Source organism: Nansenia antarctica (assembly GCF_963989245.1).
Source record: "Nansenia antarctica genome assembly, chromosome: 5".
Taxonomy (NCBI): domain Eukaryota; kingdom Metazoa; phylum Chordata; class Actinopteri; order Argentiniformes; family Microstomatidae; genus Nansenia; species Nansenia antarctica.
In genome coordinates this window covers 33321509-33345847 of record NC_137690.1, presented here as the reverse complement: position 1 = coordinate 33345847, position 24339 = coordinate 33321509, and the positions used below count along the sequence as shown (strand labels likewise).

Sequence of the window (24339 nt, the reverse complement as noted above, 5' to 3'; positions counted from 1 at the left end):
TAGCTTCTGTCCTATAACCATTCCTTTACAGTTTCACTCTCAGAATAGACACTTGTAATTCAAATGATTTACCATAACATAGATCAGCTTTGACGGGTCATACTTGCTAGATTGTAAAGCTGCTAATTCAATTACATATATACAATGCATTCACAGGATAGCAATAGCATTATAATGTTAAAACATATTATACAAAGATGTACTGCATTGGGGTACTCAATTCTCTTTTATTTTTATTTTTGTAATTTGGTCGTTTTATATATTTTCCTCTCATAGGTCAAGCTGGACCTGGGCTCTGGGGAGAGTCTTCTGCGCTCGGAGAGAGGCACTAAGCTTAACGACCTGGCCTGGCATTCCATAGAGGTCCTCCATGAGCGCTACAACATCACTTTGACTGTGGACAAGAACTCCCACACTAGCCTGAGGATTCCAGGGCCCCAGCAGGAGTTTAACGTCCAGGACGGAGTCTACGTTGGAGGCTCAGGGGGCTTGGATAAGCTGTACCTGCCCAGCGACCTGGCTGGCTTCCGCGGTTGCATCGATGAGGCGGTCTTCAATGAGCATGACATTCTGTCATCCTTAAGACCTTACACTGGATTTAAGAATGTCTATGAAGTTTCCTTGGGTTGTAGTCCCCAGTTCTTTGCACATGAGGAGGAACCCCTTAGCTTCTTCAGCTCCAGGGCCTACATTTCCCTGCCACCCTGGACTCCCGGACAGGAAGGGATATTTGAGTGTGTGGTGTACACCTCTGCTAAAGAGGGGATCGTCCTGTACAATTCAGCCAGACAGGGTGATTTTGTTGCTGTGGAGATCCAGGAAGGATTGCTAGTGGCCATAGTGGGAAAAGGTGGGACCAAGACAGAACTTCGCTCCCTTACATTCATCAATGACAGGAAATGGCATTCAATCAAGCTCTACTTCACCTCAAAAAGCCTGCAGCTTACTGTGGATGACGAGACTGTGAAGACCAGCATCAGTTCTCGTTCCAAGGGGCTTCATTTGAAGGGCTCTCTCTTTGTAGGGGGCATTGATGACAGTACTCGTTCAGAGGTCAGAAAAATAGGCCTGGTCTCTGTGTCTGGAAAGCGTGTCAGAGGAGGCTCTTTCAAGGGCTGTTTGAATGACATCAAAGTCAACAGTGTCAAGATGGGTCTCCCCAATGCTGTGGTCACAAAGGACATCTCAGTGGGTTGCGAACCAGAGAAAGAACCAGAACCTTTGACGACTATGAACCCAACAACTGTCCCAGAGTTCCGGTTCGACTCTATAACTCCTACACCAGCTCTCCACTTGTCCACTCTAGCCAGGGGTCTGGACAAGAGGTATGGGTCAAACTTTGTGCTCCTCAGGAACCTTGTGGTCCCAGAAGGTGGTCGTGCATCTCTAGAGTCTAAACACATCAAGGTTCTCTTGGACTTCAAGAAGCTCGGTGTCCGACAGTCCCAGATCATGTTTAGAATTGAAGAGCAACCAGTGCATGGTCAAATAAGGTTGGATGTGGACCAGGACCAGGGTGAGAAGACCTTTAGCATGCTCGACCTGTGGCACAGGAGGGTTATTTACATCCATGGTGGCGCAGAGGACCCAGAGGACTTCTTCATATTCTCCATCTTCTCCAGCAGTAGGAAGGAGGTTCCCACATACCTGAAGGATACCAAAATGTACCGCTACAACATTACCGTAATTCCCACCAATGATGCACCCGAACTGAGTTTGCCTGAGGGGAATCTCTTTGTCCTGCTGGAGAATTCCTGGAAGCACTTGACCACAGAAGTGTTAAAGGCCACTGACATTGACAGCAATCAGACTGAGCTTGTCTATTCTGTACTGGGGAACCTGAATGTTGATGCAGGGTTTTTGGAGATCGCAGACAACCCTCGCACTGCAGTGACCACATTCTCCCATTCAGACCTGGAAGGAGGGAAGGTGAACTATGTCCACACTGGGGTGAGGAACTCTAGGATAGTGCTGAGGGTTAGTGATGGGGTAAAAGTTAGCAACACAGTGGTTCTAAGGATCATGGCTGTAGGGTTGGAGTACAAGGTCGCCAACAACACAGGGCTTGAAATCACTCAAGGCGAGGCAGGTATGATTGGAACAAGGCAACTGGCTGTGCAGACCAATGCCATAAAGCAGGTAGTTGACATCCGTTATGACATTATTGAACCACCACTGTATGGGGAACTGCAGAGGCTTCACTCAAGTGGCGAATGGAAGGCCACTAGTTGGTTCTCTCAAAGGCTATTAGAGAAAGGCCGCTTGAGGTACCTCAGTACGTTCCAAGAAATCCAGACCATTAATGCTACTGATTACTTCAAATGTAAGGTCACTGTGGCCGCAAGAGCAACGACTGAACTGGTCTTCCAAATTACTGTGAAGTGGGTGCACTATACCTTAGTGAGGAATGGAATGATGGAGATTGATAAAGTTAGGAAAGTGACATTAGACTCACAGTATCTTTATGCCACAGCAGAAGTTGTGACACTGTCTGAGGATGAACTGCATTTTAGGGTTCTCTCTTCAACAAAGAAAGGAAAGCTTCTGCTTGATAATGAGGTGTTGAAGATGAACTCAACATTTAGCCAAAAGAATGTTACTGATCTAAAGGTACAATATGAACTGGTAGACAGACCATATGAAGACACAAGTGATATGTTTAGATTCCTGTTGTTCTCCAAGCATGCTCAATCGCAAAGTTATGAGTTTCACTTTTTGATCAAAGCTGACATCAATAGTGTTTTCATTAGAAATGACGGACTTTCAATTTTGGAGGGAGAGAGTAAACTTATTACAAAGGACGAATTGTATGCGGAGACTCTCGGCACAAAGGAAATGTACTATACCATCACAAGTAGCCCTAAACATGGAAAGCTGGCTCGTATAAACCTGTCAAACTCCAATGTCAGTTACAACAACATCTTTACATTCAACAACCAGGACATCCTGGAGGAGCGCATTATGTACATCCATGACGACAGTGAGACAACTCATGACCAGTTCACTTTCATAGCCTCCACTATTCAAGGGTTCAAATCCTTCATTGCAGAGGATGACGTTGGATCTAAAGAGGGGATGTTCAACATATCCATCCAGCTAGTCAATGACGAGAAACCTGTACGGGTTGTTGATAAAGTGTTCCACGTAGTGAGGGACGGACAAAGGCTGCTGACCCTAGAGGACCTATGTTACCACGACTCAGACTCAGATTTTAGTGATGGCCAACTGATCTACACCCGTCGTGGAATCCCAATGGGGGACCTTGTTCTGGTGAACGACACATCTCATAGGCTTTTCCAGTTCCGCCAGAAGGACCTGGAAGAAAAGCGAATGTTGTTTGTTCACAAAGGCGCGAGCTCCGGCAGATTCGTCCTGTTTGTCTCAGACGGGAAGCACTTTGCCTCTACTCTACTGGACATCAGTGCCCAAGACCCTTTCCTGAAGGTCAGCAACAACACAGGCCTTTTGGTTCAGAAAGGCCAATCAGTGAACATGACCACCGGTAACTTCAGTGTTTTCACAAACCTGGACATCAGAGATGACAGTGAGGTCACCTACAAGGTGTCCGAGCCTCCAAAGCAGGGTGGGCTGTACTACCATAGAGCCACGGTGGACTCCTTCACGCAGCACGATCTAAAGAAGGGCTTAATTTCCTATCACCACCACGACAGCAAGAATCTGGCAGATTCATTCAACATCACAGTAAATGCCAAAGGCATGCTCTTAGGTGCAAGGGTCAACATCAAGGTTTACCTGGAAAGCCACCAGAGGCCTCCGATTGTCCAGCATAATAATACTCTACTAGTGGAGGAGGGGAAGCCTGTGAAGATTGATGAAAGTATACTTGAGGTAAGATTATGTTGTTTTGAATGTGAAAGTGATTATAGTAGAATGTTTTCAGTCCTCCTGCTGATTCATCATATTCTTCATATTTCACAATAGGGTTGACTATGAATTCAAATGTTATTCTTTATGTATTTGTATGTATTTTATTAAACTAATTAAATTAACTTTGCTAAATCAGCAAATGTAAATCATGGTGACATTGCAAACATCTAAAAAATGGTAATATGCTCTGTTAAATGTTCCAGGTCACACATGAGGACAACCTGCCATCAGAGATTGTATTCACAGTGAAGGTGGCCCCCTCCTATGGCTACCTTCAACGCTTTGACGAAGTTGAAGAGCATTATATTGGATCGGAACAGACCCCTGTTCAGACATTTTCTCAGCTTGACGTCATTTCTGGCAACATACAGTACATGCAGGTGAAACCCAATCAAGTCAATGATGTCTTCTTCCTAGATGCCACCAACGGGGTCACGGTGGTCAGTGGCATTAGGATGTCTGTTGACATCATCCCCGGCCTCATCCCACTCCAGGTGTCAAACTTCACTCTGAAAGAGGGTGCCTCCAAGGCTTTGACTCAGGAAGTGCTAAGGGTCACCAACCGTCACTTCTCTGGCCTCAACTTCCTGTATAGTGTGTCTGAACCTCCACAGAATGGCTACATTGAGCACTCTCGCTACCCTGGTGTACCCATCTCATCTTTCACCAGGAGACAGGTGAGCAATTCACACATTCTTTTTCTACAAAAAAAACGTTCTTCTTTTGGCTCTACACTCGAAAAGTTCAATTACTATGAGGTTAAAGTAGAGATTCTCAGTTTTATTTGGTGGTATTTGTGTGCATATTGTTTTCACCATTCAGAAATTACAAAAGGTACCCAAAAGTGATGGGACAGATTTATCAAATTTCCAAATTAAACACTTGTTTAGTATTTGGTCAACAATCACACAATAACTGCCTGAAGATGTTGTTTCTTTTGAGGTATGTTTGCCTAAATGCATATTAAATTGGATTTAAATGTGAAGATTGACGTGGCCAGTCAAAAACCGCCCTGTTGGTCCTCAAAAACTTCATTGTCATTGTCTTACTGTATGATGAATTTGGAGACATTTGCTTGTACTTGAACAGACAAGATGTTTCTGTACACTTCAGAATATATTCTGCTGCTGCTCTAAGCAGTTACATCATCAAAAAAGACAAATTAGTCAGTTCTTGTGACAGCTATAGAGCACCCTCTACACCAGGGGTCGGCAATTAAGTTTGGCTTCGGGCCCCCAAAACATTAGCCACTAGATGGCGGGCCCGAACCTAATCAAAGGCTAATTTAAGTAATTGATTGTTTAAAAATGTGACACGTTCTAATGCTTTGACTTTTCTTTCGAGAGATGTACACATCGCTAGTCAACTAATACAGCTTGTTTTGTGAGCCTGCTAACAATGTAAAGTAGTGTTATAGTTAACTAGGTAGCAGTCCAATCCATTACGTTGCAGTATTTTGGCTTGACTAGTGAGTTTGTGTTGTGATTCTCAACAACGTTGAAACGTAGTTTCACCCTTTTCCATATTTTTTTATAATAAATGTGTGGACTGACGATGTAGCGCAGCCTAACTTATTCTAATAATTATTTAACATACTTTTATTCGGATAATTATTCCCCCCTCCTGCCAGACAAGGTCACATTATTATTGGATTGGTTGTTTGCGTGTCGGGTGAAGTTAGCTAAACATTTAACCTGCTAACTAGCAAGAGAAACATAATGTCACTCTCCAAAGGTCTAAAGAGGAAAGTTGACGGTGAAAACAGGGCATTTAAAGAGGAATGGACAGCGAACTATACGTTCATCCTACCTGGTTTCATCAATGCAAAGTCGTTGTGAGAGACTCACATTTTCCGTGCTCACAATGTTCCCTTTCTATACATGCGAGTCGTCCTTTTCGTAAATGAATGTGATAAAGACGCACGAGAGGAATCGATTGATGCATAAAAACCTTGAGAACTGCCGGATTAAAGTGACGTCCATATCACCAGATATCAAGCAAATACTGACCGATGGGAGATGCCACTTTTCACATTAAGTGAGTACCAAGCCTGTCGTTATTGTATTTAATAACCTAATTGTATTTTGTATATTTTTAATGAATGGCTCATTGTAATTATTATCCCTAATAGCGTGTTTGCTCTGTCGTTTCAGGAGCATAGGCCTATGCACCACCACCCCTTGCATGATCAAGCGGATTCTGTTTTTTTGGGGGGGTTTGCGCTGATTTTGTTGTCAATGTTTTTCAGAAAATTAAACTGAATTTGCTTTGTTACTGTTCATATGTGTGTTGCAGTCACATATACGTAAACATTACGTTTGAATGATTTACTGAGCTGGTGTTATTTTTTTCAAACCACACACCGCATGTCGGCTATTTCAGCACTACGCGTTGTCCACCTGCTTATGATTCACTATGAGGGGTTCAGCGTCAGTGCGCTTCGGTGCACCCCGCTGCCTGATTGTCTGTCCCTGTGTCATTCACTCTCAACATGGATAAAAGTACAATAAGCATTATTCAGGTGGAGGTCGATTCTCTATTCGGACATTATAGGCGCTATATGTGGGACTGTCGGTCCGATATTGTAAAAAAAATAATATGTGGATTCTCAAAATAATCTGCTGGGCCAAATATTATTGGTGATGGGCCAGCAATGGTCTTCACCATGTTTCACAGATGAGGTTCTGTGCTGTAAATCTTGAGCAGATTGTTTTTTTTCTCCAAACCTTACACTTCTCTCCAATCACTTTGGTACATGATAATATTAATCTTATCCGTCCACAAGAAAAGTAGTTTTCGTTATTTCTTCTGATTATATTCTGTTTTTTCACCTTGACTTTTATTGACACTGCTTTGGTCCTCATGTTGAAAGACACCAATAGCATACTTCGAAGGCAAACGAAAAGCCTATGCCAAAAGACATTGGCAGGTCTCAGAAACACCTGTCAAGTCAATTGTCTAGTTACTTTTGAGTAGCATGAAATATGGTACTATGCATAAAAAGAAAATTAAGATTATTATTTTTTGGTAATTTCTGAATGGTGAAAGTTCTTTTGAGTGTAGTAGAGCCCCCCCCCCCCAAAAAAAAATGCTTCACTTTCCCATCACTTACGCAGGGCACTGTACATTCATGCATTATATGAATATATGCCCCATGAAAATCATGTTAATGTTATTTGAAAATATGTAGTCTTTGGTGATGTCCATGTTTAGATTTCTGTGGACAATATTAGAGAAGAATCTATACCTGTATCTTAAAAAAAACTGTCTTTCTTTGTCGTGATTGAGGCCATGAATTTCAGTCTCAGTTGAAGCTATCACTATCCTTTTTCTTTGTGTTTCTTACTCTCCTCATGACTCTAGGTGGAGCAGGAATTCATTTACTACGTCCATGACAGCAGCGAGACCTTAGACGACAACATCACTGTCGTTGCCAATGATACAGGCCTGCGGAAGCAGAGCTCACCAGGGACAGTATACATCCACGTTACAGCTGTCAACGATGAACCTCCCGTTATTACAGCCAACAGGGTCCTTCGGGTGAGTGAACTATATTTAAACTCTATTTCTTTTTTTATAAGCTGCTCATCATGACGTGTTGAATATCTTTCATGTGGGCAGTGCTGGGACTGGCCATGACTGGCTGATGGGGAGGGGAGAGGGAAATATGCAAAGTATGTGGAGGAGGGTTACGTCTGGTTAGGAGCTAAACAAGACTGATAGGGTGGACAAACTAATCGGGGTAGTGGAGTTAACTGTATTTATGTATTGGGCATCAATGTCATTTTTATATCAGTCATCCAGCTATCTCTATTCAAATATATTCCAGAAAAATAATGGAGAGACAATTGACTATGTAAGAATTGTATATTGGAACATTCAGTTTAATTGGGTTCAGTTTTTAATGGGTTTTATAGAGTATTGTAGTGATCATATTGCCTTCATTCTGCAGTAGTCTGCATTACACTACTTAACTTGTCACATAGGACTGTTAGCATTTAATTGTCACCTGTCCATCTGTTGGATATGACCTGACTTGCACACCAAAGGGTTGAGTGGCAGTAGTTGAGAGAAGTCCAGCTGTTCAAAGTGGCTGAAGTACAGCTTTCTTTTCTTCTGAAGTGCTTTGCCCCAAATTACTTGAATTCCTTTCAGCTGTCCAGACCCTCCCATTGAAAGGGGTGCCTGCCATAAATAGTTAATTTAACTTAAACTATAACTTAACTTGGGGATAAGTGATTACACCTTGGCTCGTGGGTTAGAGTGGAGCTTATGATTAGAAAAGTACTTTTTAAAACCAAATGTTTTTTGGCAATGAGTTACATATAATCATTCAAACACTAACACTGATGAAGAGAAAATAGCCTCATAATTGATCTGTGTCTTTCTTTGCTTTGGGAAAGGTACTTGGTGTCCACAAGGTGGCTCACTGCAACCACAATACAAATGATATTAGTTCTCAAGAGAGCTGTGGTTACTGTTAAAAACAAGATCGCTATCTCAACTTGTAATACATTAACAACTAAATATGTACATTTTTAGGTAGAATTTGCAATTGCCCACCACTACAAGATGAGGAAGGATTAGTTGAGAAAGGAAAGTTGACTATGTTATATAAGGGACTTCTCCTATGTGTTTTTATGCTCCTATTGTGATATGGATAGTGCAGTATTTTGACACTGTTGTCACTCATTGGACTATAGAGACATTTTATAGGGACATTATTACAGTATTAGACAAGTATTATGAAATATAATTGTTGTTGTTAATCAATACATTTTCTAAATGTTTTCAATTATTATAAAAGTGTAGCCAGTGAGGCTTGGAGAACTGATCTGCTATTGCTGTTGTCCAATTTGTTGTCATACCAGAAATGAATCAATAAGTGAAAAAAAAAATGTTGATCCTGCAAGGAAATCAGTCCGACTACATCTATTTACGCAGAAATGAATCAAGCTGGAACCCAAAAAATGCCAATTCGCTTCCTTTTTTGTCTGTATGGCAGTGAAATCCCTAATTTCATCACCTCGAGGATACAAAAATATATAATAGATACCTTGATAAACAGCAAAACAGCCCCAACTCATGATGCTCCCTCCACCGTACTTCACTGTTAGGATGATGTATTCATGTTGGTATGCGGTGCCCTTTTTACACCATACGTACTTATGTAGTGCTGCGTGTTCTTCCTGAACAATTCAACCTTAGTTTCATCAGTTCATCGCTACCCAGTAGAATTGGGGAGTGTCTAACTGTGGGCTGATGAATATCTAAACTCTTACTTTAAGATTACTTTGTAACCCTTTTCAGCTTCATGCAAATCAACAATGCTTGATCGTAGGTCTTCTGAGATCTCTTTTTTGTGAGGCATGGCTCACATCAGCAAATACTTCTTGTGAATAGCAAACTCAACATGTTTGAGTGTTTTTTTGTCAAAAGTGTCACTAACCCACACCTCAAATCTCATTTCATTGATTGGACTCCAGGTCTAACTCCTGCCTCTAATTAGCTTTTGTCATTAGCCTGGGGGTTCACATACTTTTTCCAACCTAGACTGTGAATGTTTGAATGATGTATTCAATATGGACAAGAACAATACAATAATTTGTGTGTTATTAGTTAAAACAGATTGTGTTTCTTCATCATTGTAACTTAGATGAAGATCAGACCATATTTTAAGACAAATTGTGGAATTGTCTTTGGAATTTACATTGTGAACCCTGGAGAACAGCATTTCAGTCTTATCTGCAGTCAGAACTAATTATAGGTCTGAATGAGATCGAAGGCAGTCTCCAGATTGTCCGCAGCTTGTGGCATCAAGGAAGCACACAATTATACTATCAGCATACAGGTGTACTTTACTGTTACTTACAAGGGAACCAATATTGTTAATATAAATAGTGAAGAGCACCGGTCCTAAAATGGAACTTTGAGGTACTCTTTTAGAACTGGAATTGCAAATGGTCAGCCACAATACACTGAGTTATATGAAGTTCTAATCAGTTCTAAGCAGTTCTCTGATCTAAGCCAGTAGAAGACAATCTTTCCAATAATAGAGAGTGATCCACAGTGTCAAATGCTATAGAAAGATCGATAAAGAGGGCTGTACATACTACTATTGATGTTGTTGTGTGCTCTGATATAGATGTGTGTTACAGTATCTCTACATGTTATTGTCTCCAGGTGTGGGTGGGTTCAGTCACAGAGATAAGGCCTGAGGATCTGAACGTCCAGGACAAGGACACTCTCGCTGAGCAGCTCACGTTCATCATCACTCCACCCAGCAACGGCCACCTGGCTCTCAAGAGCGCCCCCATGAGGCCTGTCTTAAACTTCACACAGGCCCACATAGAACAGGGTCAGCTGCTGTTTGCGCATAAAGGTAAGTCATGTCTTATAGCCTTTTTTGTTGCCTAAGACACTGATCTACTGTGAGGTTATTTGATGGTATTTGTGTACATATTAGTTTAATCATTTAGAAATGACAACACTATACTATACTATAGTCCCCCTATTTCCGTGCACCAAAAGTAATGGGACAATTGGCTTGTTCCGTCTCATCATTTGTGCAGGCATAAGAAAGCTGTCACTGTCTAGTATAGATTATTGGCAACATGAAGACCAATTATTGGGCTGAGAAATTATTGGGCTGAGAAATCAGAAAGAAACTATCATGAACATATCCAAAACCTTAGGCTTGCCAACAACAAAAGTTTGGAACATCATCCCAAAGAAGAAAAACACTGGTGATCTCAGCAATAATAAATGGCCTGGTAGGCCAAGAAAGACTTCTACAGTGGATGACTGAAGAATGCTCACCATAATTAAGAAAAACCCCACAACTGTCCAACACATCAGGAACACTCTCCAGGAGGTAGGTGTGAATGTGTAACATCCACAGAAGACTTCACCACCAACGACAGAGGCTACATTGCAAGGTGTAACCCACTAGCAACAGAAACCGAAAGGTCAGATTACAGTTTGCTAAAAAGTACCTAAAAAGCCTGCAGAGTTCTGGAAAAGAACAGGCTAAAATCCCCAGCATACCACCTCGTCTGTTTAATATGGTGGAGGAGGTGTTCTGGTTTGGGCGTGTATGGCTGCCACTGGAACTGGCTCAGGGGGTGTTCACACTTGACTTCTTTTTTTAGAAAAAAGCGCAGCCTTCAGCGCCTTTTCACCGCCTTTTTACATACAACCCATGGGAAAAAAGCGCAGCCTTCACCTCCTTTTTCCCAGAATGCATTTCGCACCGGCTAGCAGCGGGCAATTTAAAACGTCCATTTTAAACCTCCATTGGCTAAAAGCTGTAATTTTGGCAATACAAGTGTTAACATGTCATTTTATGAAGTTTTAATATGTTTTCAGGTGAGAAAGTAACCATATATATTCCCAAAATGTGTCCAGTTTATCAAAATAACCTGTTTATATATCTGATCTGACGTTTTTTTCGTCTTCTGTTCGCTAGCTGCGTTCGTAAATTCGCCCTGGAAATCTGATCAGCACTCATGGAATGCCTCTTGTCCAATCAAATTACCTGGTCCCTTTATGACGTTGAACCCAGTGTGCGCTCCGGCGCTCTCAGAGCGAATTTACGAGCGCACCCTGCGTTGCTTATATACCTTCAATGCGGAGAAACATTGTAACATAATTATAACAAGTTGTAAAATGATTTGCGGGGCCAATATCTTTAGCTAGCTAAAGTAACTAGTTTACTTTATTGTTGTCTTAACAGTTGGTAAAAGAACAGGATTAAAACAAAAATATCAGCAATAACATCGTGCTCTGCAGCTGTTGTGTCTTGTTGTTCTCTCTAACTTACAAGATACACTTTATAATAATAATACTCTGGTCTCTGGAGCAACGTTCAACGAGCATCTTTTATTCAGCATCCCAACGACAACTAGACCACACTAGTCTATCGATGATAACATTGTCAAGATTGTCACGGAGGCAATAGCAATCAATCCCAGATCTATGCTAAACATAGCAATATACTACAGCAGCAAGCACAATTACAACCCAACTGAAGCCACAATACTGGGACCATTCGTGACTGACAGTCAGTCAAATACTAGGTGAATATGTAATAAACTTGGATTTCATGCATTTCAAGTGGCATCTTTGTAATCATTACGATGTAGTCATGTCTAAGAGGCAGACAAGGCTTCCCTTTAACTCCCAGAGGCTACTACTATGCTATGTCCTGTGCCTATGCTGTTCCTCAGTCCAGCGCGCTTCGTCATCCCCCTTCTAAAACCCCTTTCCATCCCTTATGTCATTTTATCTATGAACATTGTATTACTGTTATTTCAACATTTATGCCTCTTTCACACATACGCGGAGATTGTATGAGCCCCGCGTCAGTCAGCCTTTCCGTAGAAATACATCGCTCCGTTATATATATATATATATAACGTTACATGTTTTAAGGCTGATCTGTGCATGATAGTGCTGCATTATGTTGATCTATTTATATCGATCTATTCTTGCCAATTCCTTATTACCAGTGGAAAGGGGGAAGGCTAAAACACTTTGAATGGAATAGATAGGACTTTCCGTTCAATGGAGGAAGCATGATACTCGCGAGTTCATCTCGTTTTTCCCCCCGTTGATGTATTGAACAATTTAAGCAATCTAATCAGAGCAGTTGTTATTATGTAATATTATTGATGGATGTGCCATTTTTTATGGAGAGCAGTGAGCGGATGACTGGATGTGAGCATGTATTTGACTAATGCCGATAGATTCGCGTCTAGACAGGATTTTACAGCGTTCCTTCAAACTATCGTAATTCATGAACTATATGCCCAATCTAAAAAATTCAAACAGTTTCTGAAAGCAGAGAAGTTGCACTTTTTTTACGAATATGTAATAAACTTGGATTTCATGCATTTCAAGTGGCATCTTTGTAATCATTACGATGTAGTCATGTCTAAGAGGCAGACCAGGCTTCCCTTTTACTCCCCGAGGCTACGACTATTACCAAGTCTATCGCTGGGTATATTTGCAAGGTGTGTTGTGTTGAACTGGGTATATTTGCAACAGTGTTGCGGAAAATGAAGATTTCTGCCGAATGCTGCTAACACTGGAACCACGTTATGAAACACCAGTAGCAATCACGAGTTAATTCTACAACATTCTACGATTCTAAGGTACACGCGTACCTACTCTCCTCGTCCCGATTGGTCAGCTGTCAGAAAGGCGCTTGATGACACACAGCGCCTTTCTGAAAAGTTAAATAAATTCAACTGAAAAAGGCGGCGGCCGCTGCGCTTTTCTCACGCTTTTTAAAAGGCGGCAGTTTTTTCCCTTTTCCCATAGGGTTGTATGTAAAAAGGCGCTGAAGGCCGCGCTTTTTTCTAAAAAAAGAAGTCAAGTGTGAACACCCCCTCACTTGTCTTCATTGATGATGTAACTGCTGAGCGCAGCAGCAGAGTGAATTCTGCATTGGTACAGAAACATCTTGTCTGCTGAAGCAAATGTAATGTGCTTTATTTGGACATTATCAGATTTTTCCAATAGTTTTGGAGCCCTGTAATTGGGGGGGAGTATTTATGTTACGTTTCTAAATGGTGAAACCAACGAAAGAAAGAAACATTGAAATAAAGCTGAGAGTATAGAGCTAAAAGAAGAGAAAATGCTTCCTCGTATTTATGTTGGGCGCTGTATACTGTAATGTTTTTTGATAGGTAATGCAGTCAATAAGCTGCGGTTTCATTGGTCAGTCAGCATTACACGTGAAATGTGTCATTCCATTAATATAATGAGTGAAGTTGACAAATGGAGCAAGGTGACTGGGTGAGCCTGGGTTTGATGTGTCTTGGTCCAGGCCTACCCGTAGCTATGCTACTGACTTAGGGGTCATAACAGTTAAACAGACTGGCAATGCTGACATAAGTTGCCAGGCTGGGTATGTTAACAATGTTGTGTAGTACCTCTAATAAGTCCCTGCTTACTGTTCTGATGTTTATTGTCTCTTCTTTTACTAGTAAAGGCAGTGTTTCCTCCAGGATTTTTCACATTAGTGGCGGAGCGGTCTGATTTTTTTTTGCGTGCACGCGCATAAAACGCGCACTGGCGCTCAAAACAAAGACGTAATTTCACCAAAAACTAGAGGGTGGCAACACATTTTTTTTTTTTAATAGCAGTTAAGTCATTAAAGCCGAGCAGGTGATTTTATATAGATGTATATGTATATGTATATGTATATATAGATCAAATACCAATATATCCTACAGCTGCAGCAGAACATGCGAAACGCTCATGACACACACAGAAAGATCATCAGCTCATCGAATATGAAGTACACGAATGATAATCAGCTCATCGAATATGAAGTACACAAGAGTAGAGTACACATGGAACCGGGAACGCGCATACAGCACTGAACAACATCCGTAGAATATAAACTTGTGACTGACAGTCACATACATACATACACACACACACACACACATGAGAGTACACACACAAAACCGGCTAACGCTACTCACTAACTGTTTACACAAGTAAAATCACAGTGTGACAGTCAGATGGAGCATTCGGTAAACAACAACAGCAAGGTAATGCTATCAGTTGAGTTAAAGAAAACCAACTCTTACCTTTGAGGACACCAACATGAGCCCTGCTTACCGTACATCCGCCGTTCTGTTCGTGGGGATTTTAGAGGCAATAGATTATTTTTGCCCCGCACATATTGCTATGAATAGTTCGAAGCTAGGTGTTAGGTGCGAGAATGCTCGGTTAACCCATTAGCGGGAACATTATTTGTTTCACAAAATAGGCTGATTTAGTTGACCATGAACATCAGAGACATACATTACGAATGTTCATTTAAAATACTCTATACTGAGCACTGGTATAAGTACATGAACCAGCGAACAGCAGTAAATGCAATAACCCACAGTCGTCGCTGATGATATTTTCGATTAGGATACGTTTACGGGATTAAAGGGACCGGCGACGGGCGAAGAGAGAGAGAGAGAGGAGTGATTTCCTGAAATCCAAATGTCCCGCTAAATTCGGACCAATTACAAAACTGTTTTGAAAGCTCGTCGCCTCGCGCCGCGCGCCTGTTGAGAGCGATTCAGTCTCGATTGCAGTGCGAACACAAACGACGAGGTTAATTGCAACATTGTAACATATTGTAACTAACTACGCCCTAAATCGTAACGAAATGTAGGTCTGGAAGCGGCCTAAATCTAGCTTCAATCTGCTTTTTTTCTGTTCTCCGGTCATAATAACTCGCTGCCTTTCTGCGCAGCCTAAATCAAAGTGGACTGTCTGAATCAATTAGTGGTGGAGGAAATTCATTCGTGGCGGCCCGCCACGAATAAATGCATATAGAGGAAACACTGAAAGGTTATGATACTTGTTTGCTAGATTCACCCTGGAATCTTTATTGTAATGATGTCTTTGTGTGGTGTTCTCTATCTACGCTGAGCCTTATACACATGACTCAGAACCAGTTTTATTGTTAACCTCTCAATAGTTCATGTTGGACAGGGGTCGGAAAACTGATCTGAAATCGAATGTTTTGTGGACCCAATGTAACCTGTGGGTCTTTATGTTGCCCATGAAGGTTCCATGTCCGGAGGGTTCAACTTCCAGGTCAACGACGGCATGAACTTTGCCCCCAGGCAAATCTTCAGCATCACAGCTAGCATGTTGGTCCTAAGCCTCGAGAGGAACCGACCCCTCAAGGTGTTTCCAGGTAACCCGCAGTATTCCTACCGCCTCACCATGTCCTGAAGTACAGTAGCCTATTCTAACACTATTTTGATTGTGTTTGTTCTAAACGTGTGTTTGATAGTTGTTTGACAGAAGTCTTGGCCACCACAAACATACATTTGCATTGATACTAAGTGGCTGGTCCTACTCTCATAACTATTTCTTATACATACATGATTGGTAAAACATGGAATTTACCCCTTGATCTTTATCTAGTATGATGAGCCGATATAAATAAATACCAAAGGCCTGAATTGGATCTTTATGAAACTGTGTGTGAGTTGAACTACCTGTGTATGAACTGTTATCTCTGTTGAGAACAAGCTTCATCATCTCCTAATATAGACATGCATTTCACGTGTCAGATTGTATTGCTAAATAAACAAGAAGTCTGCCAAGTGTAAAAACACAGTTTCGCTTCAGTAGGCAGGTGTTATTCATAGAGTTTGCTATTCATAGAGTGTGTCATTCATAGTGTGTCATTGAATTCGCTGTCATTCTTTTAAATGTTGGTGCTTGCACTCTGAAACAGACATACAAGAGGAACTAGGATTCATGTTAGGCATTCTAGTTCCTCTTCACTTGTTGCTTCTCTTTCTACATCAACTTTTCATTGAATGTTGTGTGGGTCTTTTAGATAGAGGTGTTTGAGTAAGATAAACACATAATTATGCAACAAATGCAGATTGAGAGAGAGAAGTTATGATTGAACCACAAAAGTATTATCGGAAATACTGAGATGTTGTATTCAATGTCACAGACCTGGTTGGTTTGTGTGCTTGTCTTATACTGTAGGTGTAATGGAAGACACTGGTCATCCCTGTAGCACAGAAATGAATAACAGCTTATTAATAGAGGACAATGACACACACAATACCTGGTTTGTACTGTTTGTCAGAGAGATACTTCCCCTTTCTTAGTCTTAGGGTCATGTGGTCTAACCCATCCTTGGCATGGATGTTGCTCTTACTGGCCACTCAAAGGATATTTAGCCTTCTTATCTATTCAGGCCTCCTAATCTTAGTCAAAAATCCATTTGATGTAATTATTGAGGCACGACCCCTGGCTAGACCACTTTGTTTTGAGTCGTTAATTCACAAAAAGTCCCAGACACCAAAAGAACCCAGACAGATACGTCATGAATTTCACCAGGATACAGTCATTCCTATATTTAGGAAGAGTTTAGTCATAACATGATACCCAGGGCTAAGTATAGACAGGCCCAGCCCCTGCCTTGGTTTGCAAGCAGGCTTAGCCAATCTATGCAAAGGCTACAGTGTTTGGTTTGTGAGTTAGATGGGGTAGCTAACAGCCAGCTGGTAAGGTTGACTGGGCTTTCCTGGCAGCGGGTGAGTGGATACCCAAGGGGCCCTGCCACTGTCTGTGCCTCTGTTATTACTCCACCATGCCAGAGTGAACGTCAGGGCACTGGGATGAAGTGGGTGGGCCCTGGTGAGCTCTGATGACTTTGAGGTTTGACATGAAGAAGACGTGTGTGTGTGTGTGTGTGTGTGTGTGTGTGTGTGTGTGTGTGTGTGTGTGTGTGTGTGAGAGAGTGTAAGAGTGAGTGAGCATTTCTTAACTTCCTCAATGCTACTTCTGGTTTCTATAGCTGCATGTCATTTTCCACCAACACATACATTGACTCTACTATTAAGTAATCCTGACTCATAGTGAGTTTGAATCGCTCCAAAAAGGTTTTATTGGTGCAAAAATACTTCTTTTAGTTGTGGCTTCTCAGTTCATATTCTTTGGAACTATTTTCCTTGTAGGGGATTTTCTTTTAGACATGTCATGGCGGCCTTCACAAGTAGTCTGTTCGTGTCTCTATTTCTGAGGTAAACAGAATAACAGGCTCTATCTGATCCCGATTTAGTTGTGTCCCTTCTGCTATTGATGAAAGGTCTACAAAATGGCTGGCAATCAAAGAGGTGAGCCCACGACTGTACATATCTCTCAAAGAGGTGAGCACCCACGACTGTACATATCTCTAATCAAAGAGGTGAGCACCCACGACTGTACATATCTCTCGCTTTGTTGATGGAGGAGGCCTTTGGCTGGGAAAGCCCACCAGCACATATCCCCTGTCTGCTCATGAGAGATGGAGAAGAATGAGCTCTCCGCCTCTGCCAAGAAGGAAGTGTCCCTTGAGAGAGGGATGGGAGTGTGTGAATAAATCTCACTGTGCTCACCCATCTGGCCCCCCTCTGTTCTCCCCCCTTCCCCCCCACTGTGCTCACCCATCTGGCCCCCCACTGTGCTCACCCATCTGGCCCCCCTCTGTTCTCCCCCCTTCCCCCCCACGCCATCATTTCTCACCAGAATGGCGGTGGTGTAATATGGCACACAATTCATCTGAAGGATGAAAAAGCTATAAAAATAGCAGTCATGTTCTCTTATATGTATCATCCCTCAGTAAAAACCATAGAGACTTGTGCATTTGAATGTGTTGTATGTCCTTGACATAACATGCTGCATTGTGTGCAGCTGCCATAAAGTATTTTGTGAAGTCTGCTTTATCACTTATTTCTTTAAATCGGTTATTAGGTTATTCCTGTCTGTTTCAGACCTTGTTGTTCTGCCTCATTTGGAGTCAGTTCAGGTGACCCTTGGAAGCAAACCAAACATGTGACTTTAAACTGGCCACATTTAAGATGCCGGACGCTCATCCTTGTTATTGTCAGTGTGAGATGTCCGAGAACGGTTCACCCATCATAATACTGTACTGTCACTTTTTTGTAATGTCATACAGATTGAATCAGAACAACATGTTACATGGGAGGCGGCGGTAGCCTAGAGGTTAGAGAGTCCAGCTAGCAATCGGATGGTCGCTGGTTCGATCCCCGCCTCAGGAGGGACCTACATGTGCCCTTGAGCAAGGCACATTTGCCTCTAATTGCTCCAGCGGCGCTGACTATGGCTGACCCTATGCCTAGACCAAAAATTCCAAATTCAAACATTTGTAGTTCATATTTGAACAACCATTGGCTGTTGTAGGTTATGCAGTGACATAGCAACCTGCAGTCATTGACATACGTGTAAGCGTAATGTCTATGTAATTCTATGAATACATCAATAATTAATTGCTATATGCTCTCTCATTATTGTTTACACACACTTTTTTTTTTTCCCCCACCAAGGGTCTTCAGCACCAATCACCAAGGAGGATTTGCAAGCAGAGACCAACGACAACAGCGACACGTCCAACCGCACCGTTACGTTCAGCGTGATCCGTCGTCCCAAGCTGGGAAGGCTGGTGACGGTGCTGGCGGACAACTCCACTGTGGACGTCTCCTCCTTCACACAAGCTATGGTAAGAGCACAGCCTGCTCAATCTCATCTGATATTCAGTCCAAATCGTTGCAAAATCAAATCTATGTCATTTTAAAATGTTCCACTCTTGATCATTGTCAATTGTACGGAGCCCCCCTGGGGTCACATGGTAGGAAAAAATATTTGATGTGTGAATCCGTTCCCTCGATTTATCTGTTCCCTCGGTTTAGTAATCCGTTCCCTCGGTTTAGTAATTCGTTCCCTCGGTTTAGTAATTCGTTACCTCGGTTTAGTAATTCGTTAGGGTTAGGGTTAGGGTTAGGCCCTACGAGCCAGAATGATCGCAAGGATTCTAACCCTAACCCTAACCCTAATCCTTGCGATCGTTCTGGCTCGTAGGGCCTAACCCTAACCCTAACGAATTACTAAACCGACCCTAGTAGTAGAGGCAGTAGTAGAGACAGTAGTAGACACAGTAGTAGAGACAGTAGTAGACACAGTAGTAGAGGCAGTAGTAGAGACAGTAGTAGACACAGTAGTAGAGACAGTAGTAGACACAATAGTAGACACAATAGTAGACACAGTAGTAGAGACAGTAGTAGAGACAGTAGTAGAGACAGTAGTAGACACAGTAGTAGACACAGTAGTAGACACAGTAGTAGACACAATAGTAGAGACAGTAGAGAGACAGTAGAGAGACAGTACTCCGTACAATTGCCCTCATATAATGAATCAACACAATGTTGATAGTGAGAAACAAAAATAAACTTGAAACTCGATAGTGAGAAACCAAAAAAGGAACTCGATTTCAATCGAATTCAAACTTGATTAAATACTTAATACGCACTTATACCTATAATTCAACCAGAGACTAAACAACATCAGCACTTGAAATGACTACAGACCTGTGGCACTCACCTCTATCATCGCCAAGTGTTTTGAAAGACTGGTTATGGCGTACATTAAATCCGTCCTCCCCCTAATCTGGACCTACATCAGTATGCCTATAGAGCAAACAGGTCCACAGAGGATGCGATAGCCACACCCGTTCATACAGCACTGACGCACCTCGACAAGATTGGGACATATGAGGGTTAGGGTTACATAGATTACAGCAGTGCGTTCAACACAACTGTCCCCAGTAGGCTGGTCACCAAACTTCTCGACCTGCGTCTCAGCAACTCTCTGTGTAGGTGGATCAAAGCCTTTCTATCTAACCTCCCACACAGTCAGACTCGGCTCTCATCTCTCCTCCAGTCTGTCCCTCAGCACCGGCGCACCACAAGGCTGCATGCTGAGTCCGCTGCTTTACTCCCTCTAGTACACATATGACTATACCTCCACGCACCCCTCAAACACAATAATCAAATTTGCTGATGACACAACGGTGGTGGGACTGATTTCCAACAATGATAAGACAGCCTACAGGGAGGAAGTCCATAAACTGATGAGATGTTGCACAGACAATAACCTTACACTAAACATTAAAAAGACAAAAGAAACCATCATTGACTTCAGGAGACACAGGGTGGATCTCTCTCCCCTAACTATTAAAGGAGAGGAAGTGGAGAGGGTCCCCTGCTTTAAGTTCTTGGGGACCCACATCACTGAGGACCTCAAATGGACAGCCAACTCCACTGCACTGTTAAAAAAGGCTCAACAGCGGCTCTATTTTTTAAGGACAGAAAACCAACTTGTTTGCTGAGCTGCTCTATCAAGAATATTTTAACCTACTCAATCACAGCATGGTATGCAAACTGCACAGCAGCTGAAAGGAAATCCCTCCAGAGAGTCATAAACACCAGAAAATGATTGGACTTCCCCTGCCCACACTGGATGACATCTTCAGGACGCACTGCCTCCGCAGAGCGAGCAGCATACTGAAGGATGAACCCCACCCCTCTCATCACCTCTCAACCGATGTGCAATATTTTCCACTCATGTACAATATTCTGCTGTGATGCTCTGATGCTCTGATGTTCTTCAATGCTATATATACTTCCTTATTATATATTAATTCCTTATTATTATTGTGAAATATATGGGTGTATGTGGTACATGAATGTTGTGGTGTGGTAGTGTGTGTATGCAGGTATCGTTTTTTAGGTGACGCATAACACATTTTGTTGTACTGTTGTACTGTGAAATGACAATAAAGCTTTCTGATTCTGGTCTTTGTTTACCTCAGGTGGACGAGGGGGAGGTTGTGTATGTCCAAGCTCCTGTGGACGCAGTGGGATGGGCAGCCTTGGACTCCATGACCTTCTCTGTGGCATCACCTCCAGCCTCTCTTGAGATCCAAACCTTCAAGATGGACATCTCTTATGAGAACGCTGGTCCTGACCGCAAGACAATCCTATTGGCAAACACAGGTATGGTTCTTCAGTTGTTCAGTCTAATGCAATATAACTGAATATTCTTCTGAAATTAAATTGTGCATGTTGAATGGTTTGAAAGAGTACTTGGTTGTCAGTGGAAGTGAATACATGTCTAATAAAAAGTATGAAGAATGGCAATATAATGATTTTGAGAAACAGAAAATTGTCTGCTCTCTCTGCCCCCTAGGTGCTGTGGTTACAGAGGGGCAGAGTGTCCTCATCGACAAGTCCAAGCTGGATGCCTCTAACCTCTTGGCAAAGCTGCCCTCACAACAGCAGAGCTCCCATGAGGTCTGGTTCCAGGTAAAATCCCTGCCCCAGCATGGTGTCATCGTGGTGGGCGAGAGGAACCTCACAAAGGAGAAACCAAACTTCTCACAGTTCATACTCAACAAGTATGGCATCACCTACCGGCACGACAACTCCGAGACCACTCTTGACAGCTTCATCTTCGACACCTGGCTGAATTCTAAGGGCAAGCCGGCACAGCGCCCTCTAGAGGACAACCAGGTGGTGGAGGAGAGGTTCAACATCACAGTCACCCCTTTGAACGACCAGCCACCAGTGCTGAAGACCAAAGCCCCTAATCTGAGAGTGGTACAAGGGGACACGGTTGTTCTGAGGCCTGAAAACCTCAAAGTTGAAGACTTGGATAACCCACCTGAAGAAATCCAGTACAGCGTGATCAGTAAGCCCAGCAATGGCTACCTGGCGCTTAAAGGAAGTCTGAATGAGTCGGTACTGGCCTTCAACCAGGCTCAAATCAATAATGGAAAGGTGTACTTTGTCCATGATGGAAGTCCTGCTTCTGGGGTGTTCTATTTCAGCGTCACCGACGGCCACCACAAGCCAGTCTACAAACTCTTCAACCTTGAAGTCACAGAGATCACCATCTCTCTGGTCAGCAACACAGAGCTGATGCTGGAGCAGGGGAAGACTATGGCGTTGTTAACCCAAGAGAATCTGTCAGCAGAGACCAATGGGAGGAACACCACCATTCACTACCAGGTCACTAGGCCTCCACAGTATGGCAAGCTCCTTATGGACAACCAAGAGGTCACTCAGTTTGGGCAGGATGACCTCCAGACAGGAAGCTTGTTCTATCACATGGTGACGCTCACATCAGCCCAAGACAGCATTGAGTTCACTGTCTTCACTTCAGAGGCTAATCTGACAGGGCAGGTGCTCAACATCACAGTCAAACCCCTGATCAGATTTGACGAAGGGGTAAGGATCCCCAATGGCATTGCAGTCAAGCTAAACATAGGGTTTCTCAATGCCTCGGAGCTGGCTATTTTAAGTGGCAGCAACCCTCTCTTTGAAGTTGTTTCCCAGCCAAAGTATGGTCATGTGTTCCGTGTAAAACCGAAAGAGAACAAGAAAACTGTGCCAGTAGAGTCTTTCTCCTTTAAAGATGTGAGGCAGGAGAGGATAGCCATTGAGCTAAATGCTAACATGACTGGGGTGCAAGAGTTAAACGACTCTCTGACATTTGTCCTTAAAGCGGAAAACATCCCACCTGCCAAAGGAGAGTTCCGGTTCATTATCGTTCCATATGATCCAGCACTTGTCAGAACGACAATGAGTCCCATCCTGACCACCATACCTGTTTCTGAACCTCTGAGCCAGACTACCAGTGTTGGTACAGCTTTACCATATTTGCCCACCTCCCCCCTCTTCACACAGCGACCAAGCAAGACTCAACAGAAGTTCAAAGCTCGCAACCGCTGGGGAAACCCAAACCGGAATGACTCAGCGAGTACGCCCAAACCCACCCTTGGGAAAGAGACCATTCCCTTTAGGAATACGCCAGTACGAGTGGAGTCCTACCCCCAGAAAAGCTCCAAGCCCCTGATGGTCATCTTGCCACTGTTGGCCCTCTTGCTTCTCGTCATCATCTCTGTGGTGCTGTTCATCATTCTGCGACACAATAGGAAGCGGAAGCACAAGCCTGTTACCCCAAAGCCCTCACCTTCACCAGGCGTGCCCAGCAGTCTATCCTATCAGGGCCAGCCGCAGAGGAGTACAACAGTTCCCACGGTGACCGTCACCCCACTGAGTCCCAGCTGCCCTGGTAGCCCCATCCTTGACAGGCTTCTTGCACCCAATCAGGGGTCAGCTAGCAACTCCCACGATGCATCACTGCCTCTCTGTTCCTGGAACAATGAAGACCCAGGGGGTTCTGCTCAGTCTATCAGGACCACCAACCCCACTCTACAGCAGAACCAGTACTGGGTATGACCGTCACCAACCACACTCTACAGCACAACCAGTACTGGGCATAACCCCAAACTATAAAACAAGAGATAGAGAAGCCTGTGTTTAAAATATGTATGTGTGTCATGTTTTGTATACAGTGCTGCTTGAAAGTTTGTGAACCCTACAGGGATTATTATTGTATAAAATATTAAAATGTACCTATAAAATCTTTATCTAAACTCCAATTCGTAATAAAGATATTTCACATAAAGGACACAAACTAAAAAAATATGATACATTTTCATTGTTTATTTAATGAAAGTGGTTTATTTAACAAAAAACCCACTCTCATGCAAAGAGAGTGAGTGTGCAAAAATATGTGAACATCTTCAGTCAATAGCTTGTGGCACCTCCATTAGCAGTGATAACTTGGAGTATACATCTCGTATAGCCCCTAATCAGTCTCTGACATCTGTTTTGAGGGACTTTTGCCCACTCCTCTTTACAGGATCCTGCCAATTCAATGAGTGCGGTCTGGCATGAACTACCCACTTCAGGTCCTGTTACAGCTTCTCAATAGAATTTAGGTCAGAACTTGACTTGGCCAATCCCAAACACAAATCTTCTTTCTCACAAGCCATTCTTTGGTAGGTTTGCTTGAATGCTTTGGGTTGTCTTGTTGGAAGACTCATTTTCAGCCCAGCTTTAGCTCCTTGATTGATGGCTTGCCGTTCTGTTCAAGAATCTCCTGGTATACCTCAGAGTTCATGGATCCCTTAATGATGTAGTCATCTAGGTCCAGCGGAGAAAAAGAAAAGCAACCCCAGATCTTGACATTCCCACCACCATGCTTGACTGTTGGGAAAAG

At 42.8% G+C, this 24339-nt stretch overlaps 1 protein-coding gene across 1 annotated transcript in view; it reads left to right on the top strand.

Moving 5' to 3' along the window:
* cspg4ba (chondroitin sulfate proteoglycan 4ba) overlaps positions 1–23722 on the top strand; it is a gene marked incomplete at its 5' end in the record, with an annotated part of 34477 nt that extends 10755 nt beyond the window's left edge. Inside the window, 8 exons of the mRNA XM_080530554.1 lie at positions 277–3849; positions 4092–4565; positions 7252–7428; positions 10072–10270; positions 15473–15604; positions 18762–18934; positions 21083–21266; positions 21460–23722. Of these exons, the coding sequence (XP_080386680.1) occupies positions 277–3849; positions 4092–4565; positions 7252–7428; positions 10072–10270; positions 15473–15604; positions 18762–18934; positions 21083–21266; positions 21460–23513 (6966 nt within the window). The 3' untranslated portion in view covers positions 23514–23722. The remainder of the gene's footprint in view (positions 1–276; positions 3850–4091; positions 4566–7251; positions 7429–10071; positions 10271–15472; positions 15605–18761; positions 18935–21082; positions 21267–21459) is intronic.
* Between the last annotated feature and the right edge of the window lie 617 nt (positions 23723–24339).